Raw genomic sequence first — 9473 nt, 5'->3', positions numbered from 1 at the left:
TTGCTATTTTCTTTTAAATTTGTAATACTTCAATATTTAAAATTATTTTAAGATTGTTACATTTTTGCCTTTTAGAATCCAGAGAAACCTAACTGGTTCTTTTTTTGTTCTTGTTTGCTGTCTCTCAGCACAGTTTTGCTTGTTTTAATTGTTTTATAAATCATCAGTGCCATCTAGAGACGTTCTGTTCTCCGAGCCGGTGAAATGAGTTTTAATGTGATCAGCCGTTTGAGAAACTGGGTTTACATTCACAGGTTGATTCTGAAACGTTTCAATATTGTAAACTGGTCAGGAATCGCTCTTCTTTTATTTGAGATGAATAAGCGTTACAGTGATCCGAACACTAAAATCAGGCTGTTATTAGGGTCAACAGGAAGTGGTGTGTCTCTCACCGCCTCACTTCCTCTGCTCACTTCTGCTTCTGACCGTCCTCAAAGAGATGCGGCTTTGTGTTTGTGTTTCAATGAGTCATGTTTAATTTACTGCACTTCCTTATGCTTATGTTACCTACATTATATTAAACTGCTCACCTACCAGTATGACTGAGATACTAGTATAGTGTTATTAATATTTTGAATTTGTATTTTTAAATGCATAATTTTCTTTAATGTTTTAGTGTGTTTTTATATCATGTTTAGTAATATTTTTTAAAATGTGTAATTTTTATTTTTTTAAATTTGTAGTTTTTTAAATAATTATTTAGTTTTTATATATTTGTATTTCAATTAAAGTTAAACTAAATGAAAATTGCTTTGGTAAGTATCTGAAATAGTTATATATATATATATTTATTTTATTTTATTTTTTAAATATAATATAAATATTTAATAAGAACTATCATTGCAATAATATTCATAAACAATGTTAATAATTGATGATAATTAATAAAATAATTATTAATTTTATTTTTATAGCAATAATGTTTAAAAAAATATATTTTATGGTTTTAGTTTTAGTTAACTCTAATAACCCTGTTACTTGTACTTTATTACAGGAATAGTTCATGCAAAAAAAATCCTGTTATCGTTTACTCGCCCTTATAGAGTTGCAAACCTGTGTGATATATTATAATAATAGTAATTTAATGATAATTATCATTTTATTAATAATCATAAACAATATTATAAAATAAAATAATACAATAAATAATACTCTTGATAAATTTTGACCATTTTAATGTACTTTTATAAATATTTTATTTCAGATAAGGTTCGTTTTATTTGAAGTAACAAAAATGTCGCACTCGTGTCATTCTGTATGAGTTTCTTCTGATTGAACACCAAGTAAAGGTTAAATATGAGCGATTTGAGGGTGTTTTGTGCCTTCATTAACGCTTGGTTGTGTTTGGCTCAGGACTGTTTCATGGTGGAAGGTGAAGATCTGAAGCATGACTTTGAGCGACTCCAGCTGGCCATGGAGATGGTGGGATTCCTGCCGACCACCAGAAAACAGTGAGTTACAGCCTGAAAACCCCACAGAACTCACGATAAAACCACAGCGCTCACTTAAACTGCTCTGAGAAGACACAGGACACATCGCTTCATGTGTTCAGGTGTTCTGACGTCTGATTGGCTGACGTGGCATTAGAGGGCGGGGTTGTGATGATGTATTTTTCTGACATGTTCACTTTGTTTTCTTTTAATGTTTTCTTTGTTGTGAGATTTGACTCATGTTTTGTTCTCCGCAGAATCTTTTCTTTACTGTCTGCGATTCTTCTCCTGGGAAATATCCGTTACAAGAAGAAGACGTACAGAGACGACTCCATCGATATCTGCAACCCAGAGGTGCTTCCTATCGTCTCTGAACTGCTGGAGGTGAGACAATACAGAGCGCAAACCACAAAACCTGTGCAAGTCTTTTGCGCACATTTGCACCCCACCTCATTACTGCTACTTACATGTAGTGATGAATCGAGCTAAATTTAATTGATTTTATTTCATTTTATTTGTATATTTTATTTTATATTTTGAGTTGATTTAATGAAATTTATTTCATTTTGTTTTTTAATTAATTTTTTATATTTTATTTTATATTTTAATTTAATTTATTTTCTTTTTTAATATATTTTTTTCTTATTTTAATAATTTTTAACATTTAACATCAATTTTTATTTTATTTAAATTCATTTTATTTTGCTTTATTTTATTTGTGATGAATGATTCTGTTGTTCATTTGGTTTTGTAGCTCCGCCCACTGTGAAATCTCATTGGTTTCACTGGCATTTGACTCTCATTAAAGACTGAATAATTATTTGATGATGGAAATGTGTGACGTTATGATACACAAATATTTTCCTCCTGCTTCAATAAAGCATCTGGTTGAGCTCAACTAGAACTATTTTATAAATTAATATTATTATAGAACTGATTAATATTTCAAAGTAACTTTGCATGTTTTTAGTAATTTTATGTGCTTTTTCATTTTAATTAAATTTTATTTTTTGTGTTTTAGTCACATTTCGTAACTTGAGATTTTTAAGTAGTTGTGTATAGTTTTTTTATTACATTTTTTTTACCGCTTTATCAGCTGTATCACTTTGTCATTTTCTTTTTTTGTATTTTCCATTTTCATTTTAATTTATGATAAAGATTTTGTTGTTTTTGTCATGTTTTGTCATTTGTCATTAAACATACATTTCTATATAGTTTTAACATTTTTATTGTACTTTATCAGTGTATCAATTTCTATTTTTCTTTGAAGTTTTTTAATACGTTTTCCATCTAATATTAATTAAATTTTATTATTTTATTTTATTTTATTTTATTTTAAGAATCTTGACTACTCTTAGCTTAATTTGACTGCGAAAGCTTTGATTTTCTCTGGCTGCAGCGAGTCTTTGGCCTGAAGACTGAAGCTTTTTCTGCTTTTTGTACTTTAGTTTCCTCGTTTGTGTTTTCTTTTTACAATGTTTTAGTCGTTTCTGATAACTTTTGTTTTTTTGAATGTTAATCTACCACACAAACACAGACAAACAGCAGTAAAACACACAAGTTTATGTGACATTGGACATTTCTATGCATTCGAGGCTTTTATGGGCAAACACTTGCACGCTAAGGCGGACTAACGTATCTTGCCGTCTGTCGGTGGGTTTGTCTTGAAATTTCCCATGCAGTGGAAAGTGTGTTTATGTTGAAAATCACATTCTGTCCAAACACAGTCACTGAAGCTGCACAACTCTCCACAGAAGCGTCCTAAATGAGGTGGTTTAATGCTAAATGTGTTTATTTCTCATGGTTTGTGTGTGTTTCTGATGTGCAGGTGAAGGAGGAGATGCTTTTCGAGGCTCTGACCACGCGAAAGACGGTGACGGTGGGCGAGAGGTTGATTGTGCCGTACAAACTGGCAGAGGTGAGACGGTTATTCTAGACCTCAAACTAGTACCGTTTCTAGGCATAGGCAAGCTAGGCGGTCGCCTAGAGCGCCACCAGCTGGAGGGGGCGCCAATGAGCGCACGTACTGCCGCTACATTTTAACAGGGTTGTGATCAAGAGTGGTACGGACACCCTGAAATATGATTGCCGCCCCCACTGGATCCCCCAACATCATTGGATTTGGATTTGGATCGCTCAACAATGCCATTAGATCAATGGGTTCTGTCAGTGTTTTGGCAAGGTAAGGCTTTTTTTGCCATGCAAGTTCAAAGGCCAATTTAAAATATTGATACATAAAAAGTGCACAAAATCAGTATTTTGTTTAGGCAGTATTTGTGGCAGTCGAGAAATCATGTTTCATGTGAAACTGGTCTAAAAGGTGTGCGTTTTTGCGCCAATGCATTGTTAAAGGTTCAGTGTGTCATGTAATATTCCCATATAAAGCTTTTACAGCCAATTAAAAAATATTGGTGTAGTAAAATTCGCTAATTCACAAGAAAAAATAAAAAATAAAAAATTAATTCGCTTCCAACAGCGCTTAAAGGGAGCAGCGTCATACATATAGAGGGCAGAGAGTCACGTTATTTAAAGGGGAAGTTCACGTGCCAATGAGTAATAAAAGAATAAGTAGCTACTGATCAGGCTTTTATAGGCCTATGTAGTTTGGGGTAACAAAGGGTTTTATAGGTTTGACTGAAATAATAATGCAATAACTGACACAACAACAACAAAACAATTGAACAAAAAAACAGATAAAATCAAAAAGTAGCCATTGATAATATCTAAACATGTATCCAAATCCAAATATAATAAAATTAATTTATGTGTGATGACAATTTCTTAGCAACTAGGGATTGCTACATAGAGCTCTTCAGGCATTCTGTGGCTATAATGGTATCACAGATAATAAACTGTGCAAAATGTTTTATCTTAACAGTCAATTTACAAATACAGCAAATTTGAATGTGACAAGAAACTAATGTCTGAAAAAGAAATATATATATTTACAGTGGTGTGAAAAAGTGTTGGCCCCCTTCCTGATTTTTTTATTTTTTTGCATGTTTGTCACACTTTAATGTTTCAGATCATCAAACAAATTTAAATATTAATCAAAGATAGCACAAGTAAACACAACATGCAGTTTTTAAATGAAGTTTTTTATTATGAAGGGTAAACAAAATCCAAACCCACATGGCCCTGTGTGAAAAAGTAATTGCGCTCTAAACCTAATAACTGGTTGTGCCACCCTTTGCAGCAACAACTGCAATCAAGCGTTTGCGATAACTGGCAATGAGTCTTTCACATCGCTGTGGAGGAATTCTGGCCCACTCTTCTTTGCAGAATTGTTTTAATTCAGCCACATTGGAGGGTTTTCGAGCATGAATGGACTGTTTAAGGTCATGCCACAGCATCTCAATCAGATTTAAGTCCAGACTTTGATTTGGCTGCTCCAAAACCTTAATTTTGTTTTTCTTGAGACATTCAGAGGTGGACTTGCTGCTGTGTTTGGAATCATTGTCCTGCTGCATAACCCAAGTGCGCTTGAGCTTGAGGTCACAAACTGATGGCCGGACATTCTCCTTCAGGATTTTCTGATAGAGAGCAGAATTCATGGTTCCATCAATTATGGCAAGTCATCCAGGTTCTGAAGTTGCAAAGCAGCCTGGTTTTATGTGTTGTTTTTATGTTTATGTGTTGGTTTTATGCCAGATGTAACGGGACACACACCTTCCAAAAAGTCCAACTTTTGTCTCATCAGTCCACAGAATATTTGCCCAAAAGTCTTGGGGATAATCAAGATATTTTTTGGCAAATGTGAGACGAGCCTTTGTGTTCTTTTTGGTCAGCAGTGGCTTTTGCCTTGGAACTCTCCCATGGATGCTGTTTTTGCCCAGTCTCTTTCTTATTGTTGAATCATGAACAGTGACCTTAATTGAGGCAAGTGAGGCCTGCAGTTCTTTAGATGTTGTTCTGGGTTCTTTTATGACCTCCTGGATGAGTCTTTGTGCTCTTGGAGTAATTTTGGTAGGCCGGTCACTCCTGGGAAGGTTCACCACTGTTCCAAGTTTTCTCCATTTGTGGATAATGGCTCTGACCATGGTACGCTGGAGTCCCAAAGCCTTAGAAATGGCTTTATAACCCTTTCCAAACTGATACATGTAAACTATTTTGTTTCTATTAGTGAAATTTAACTCAGCTTTCTAAAATAATATGGTTAATCACAGTTCTTTCATGATTTAATAGGAGGGGGCAATTAATTTTTCACGCAGGCCCAGGTAGGTTTGGACAGCTTTTTTCCCTTAATAAATGAAATCATCATTTAAAAACTGCTTTTTTTATTTACTTGCATTATCTTTGTGTAATATTAAAATTTGCTTGATCTGAATCTAAGTGTGACAAATATGCAAAAAATAAAAATCAGGAAGGGGGCCAACACTTTTTCACACCACTGTGTGTATATATAATCTGTAAATGCATCAATGTTGTTATTTAAGATTTGAGTGTTTACTTAATCAGTTTTATGTTATTTTGTTTGTAATTGTAATTATCTTGTTTGGGTGTGGGAGTTGTATTGGGGGAGGGGTTTCGCCTAGGGCTTCAAAATGGCTAGAAATGGCCTTGCCTCAAACACTCCTTCAGAGCTTCTGCGAGATCTTTCATGAAGCTGTTGTGTGAGATCTTGAGGTTTGTTTGATGTCTTGGCGGTTTTTGAGAGGTTTGTGGTCTGAAGTGTCAGGTTTTTAAGGGTTTTTCCTGTGAGCTGCTTACTCTTGAATCCTCCTTCATTTTCATCATTATCTCCTTCCACCCACACTACAAACTCATTTTCCACTGGTTTTGTTTTTGGCTGACCCCATCCAGACCCGGCTGAGGTCTTCTTCAGATCTTTACATGTACTTGTACACACATGCATTACCATGCTCTTGTGTGTAAATCGTTAAAGTGCATTTGATCTGTAAGTGTTTTGAGAATCGAAGCGTGACCTTGATGTAACTAGTGTCACGATCTATCAATAGAGCTACAGGAAACATCAAATAACATCTCAGAACCTTATATTGTAGATCTGAGAAGAGTTTAACATATACACATTTGTTTATTTGTTTCTTTATTTTAATTAATTAATTAATTTGTTATATTCATTTTTACCTTATGTTTTAGACAGTGCCATGCTCTACCAATAGAAATACAGGAAATATAAATAGACACATTTATTTATTTATTTATTTGTATTTTATTTACTTATTTATTTTATCTAATTGATCAATTAATTAATTAATATTAATTTCTACTTTTAGTTTTAGATAACGCCATGCTCTACCAATAGAACTACAGGAAATATAAATAAACAGATTTACTTATTTATTTTAAATTTTTTATTTATTTTGTTAATTAAGTTATATTCATTTTTACCTTTTGTTTTAGACAGTGCCATGCTCTACCAATAGACCTACGGGAAATCTAAATAGACAAATTTATTTATTTGTATTTTATTTTTAATTTTATTTATTTTAATTAATTAATTTGTTTATTTATTTATATTAATTTTTACCTTTAATTTTTACCTTAAATAGTCAAATGTATTTTATTTATTTGTAGTTTATTTATTAATTTATTTGAATGAATGAATGAATTTATTAACTTATTAATTAATTTATTTATTTATTTATATTCATGTTTACATTTCATTTTAGACAGTGCCATGCTCTACTAATAGAACTACAGGAAATATAAATAGACAAATCTAATTTGCATTTTATTTATTAATTTATTTTAATGAATGAATTTATTAACATTAATTAATTTATTTATTTATCTTCATTTTACGTTTCATTTTGTTTACTTATTTTATTTATGTTATTAATTATTTAATTTGTTTAATTTTTACTTTTATTTTAGACGGCATCATCATCTTTTTTTTTTTCAATTCCAGGCCCATGGAAAATATCCACATAATAGAAAAAGAATATGAAAGACATTTAATTAATATTTTCCTTAACATTTGATTTGTGTCACTGTATGAATCACAAAGTCTCTCATTAGTTTATTAATTATGTTTCATGTGTTGTGGATGAATCTCTTAATGCTTTACGTGCACAATCACACTCAAATTGTCTTGAAACATCTTGTCTCACTTTCTCTTGTGGTCTAATTTCACTCTTGAAGTCAAATGCTAAACGTTTCCTCCACAGAGTGTGTGTGTGTGTGTGTATGTGCGTATGACGAAACCCCAGTGGTTCAGAAACACACATATACATACACATATACATACATACACACACACACACAGATGCAGGTTTTTCCATGATCTTAACGATGAATGATACTTAAATTCTCCTCCACCGTTTCTGAGTACGTGATCAGAATGACTCTCAACCTTTAAATGTTGAAGTGTTGTGAATAATGAATCACGCAGGGGGGTGTTTTATATAATGTTTCTTCCCTCCTCCAGAATTGATCTAAAAATAAAAGCTGAATCAATAATGCAGGAGCGTCTTCTGCAGAACTGAACATGAGCTTGTGTTTATTATGAATATAGTCCGCGTTTAAATCCATCAACGTTTGGCCTGAACGTCCTTGAGTCTCTCAGTAGCCAATCAGCTTCACTCTGCCCATCAGGCCCGGCGACGCACGTCTGCTTTCTCACACGGCTGGACGTCAGAGCAGTTTGATGGGTGTTAAGTGGGGAGTGTTTTATATGTTTTAGCTCGCATGGGTTCAGTAAGTGGCGTTCTTGGCAGTGGCTGCAGCTTTATGGGCTTTACACATGCTGAAGGAGATCTGTGTGCTGCTCAAACTTTAAATCAGCTCAGAGAGAGAGAGACAAAGAGAGAGAGAGAGTCTCAAACCACATTAAAACCTAAAACATGCATAAGATCGTTGAGGATTATTCTGGAATAAATAATACTTGAAGAAATAATTACTAAACCTTTTAAAATGTAAATAAGAATTTTTTTTTTTTTTTAGTTTTACATGTAGTGTGTTAATTGTGGCTATATATACTATATAGACAGATTATATAAACAGTTAAAATCCTGTATAAATCTGTATATTAAATAAAAGAAGATAAAATAAATAAAATGTTTGCATACAATAAAAAGTGTGTATTAATTATATACATATATGCACAGAATTTTAAATTTTATGGGTGATGAATATATAAATTAAAATGCATATATTTTTGATTATGCTGTAATAGTTTTATATACACACGTATACATGCAGGCTTTTATTATGTATTTATATAGTAGTTTCTTACATATATCTTATGTATTTTAACTAATATACAGGTTAATTTAAGTTTTAAATATGCATTTGTAGGAGTTTCCCTTTCAGACGCAAAATGTATGGGAGTAGAGTATTAAAATGAGTCACACAACGTGATTTACTAATGTTTGCGCTCGTCAAATTACTGGCATTTGCGCCATTATTTAACACCCCCAAAAAGCATGTCTTAAGCAGGTGGTAATTTGGGCTGCTCTTGATAGATTGAGCTGATCATTATGGAAATTATCTGGCTGTGTCTGTGTTCTTTAATGTGCGCATTGTTAGTAAATAACCTGCAGAATTTCCCCTCCCATCAGCGCTTTTATGGAATTGCGCTCTAACGCTAATTTGCCCTTTTTAGTAAATCTGGCACTTGATGTATAATTAAATGTTACTTGCCATTTCTTTTTTTGTGGAATTTGCTAGCAGCTTCTGAGTGAAAATTGTTTCTGTATCCATTGTTCTTTCAGTATACACACACACACACACACACACACACAGGTTTTTAATTACTCCTGTGAAGGTGTGCTACAGGTTTGTGTGATACAGGAAGTGACTTGTTAGTGGAAATTCAGGGACGTTTCTGTGTGTGAGACCACAGTTTCCCTTAAATAATCTCACTCCGATATCTGAGTTTCACACAACGCTTTCAGTCTGTGAAGCAGCAAACACGTCCACTGCTTGTATTGATTTTATTTGATGTGATTTCTCATTGAACGTTGGGTCTGTCTTCTGTTGTTCATGCTTGTAGATGCTGGTGACTTCATGCAAACGTCACTCACATTCTCCTCACAAAATGTAAAAATCTAGTTTGTGTTCATGTATTTCCTGATTTAG

General features: G+C 33.1%; 1 protein-coding gene across 3 annotated transcripts in view; it reads left to right on the top strand.

Annotated features, from left to right (window-relative positions):
* The window catches only part of myo9ab (myosin IXAb), a 116257-nt gene that overhangs the window by 65488 nt on the left and 41296 nt on the right, over positions 1 to 9473 (top strand). For all 3 annotated transcript variants that reach the window (XM_058766327.1, XM_058766326.1, XM_058766328.1), the window contains 3 exons: positions 1354 to 1451; positions 1688 to 1814; positions 3259 to 3348. In XM_058766327.1, the coding sequence (XP_058622310.1) occupies positions 1354 to 1451; positions 1688 to 1814; positions 3259 to 3348 (315 nt within the window). The remainder of the gene's footprint in view (positions 1 to 1353; positions 1452 to 1687; positions 1815 to 3258; positions 3349 to 9473) is intronic.

Source organism: Onychostoma macrolepis, chromosome 25 (genome assembly GCF_012432095.1).
Source record: "Onychostoma macrolepis isolate SWU-2019 chromosome 25, ASM1243209v1, whole genome shotgun sequence".
In the NCBI taxonomy this organism is placed as follows: domain Eukaryota; kingdom Metazoa; phylum Chordata; class Actinopteri; order Cypriniformes; family Cyprinidae; genus Onychostoma; species Onychostoma macrolepis.
Note: the sequence above shows the minus strand (reverse complement) of the source record. Positions and strands in the feature narration are given on the sequence as shown.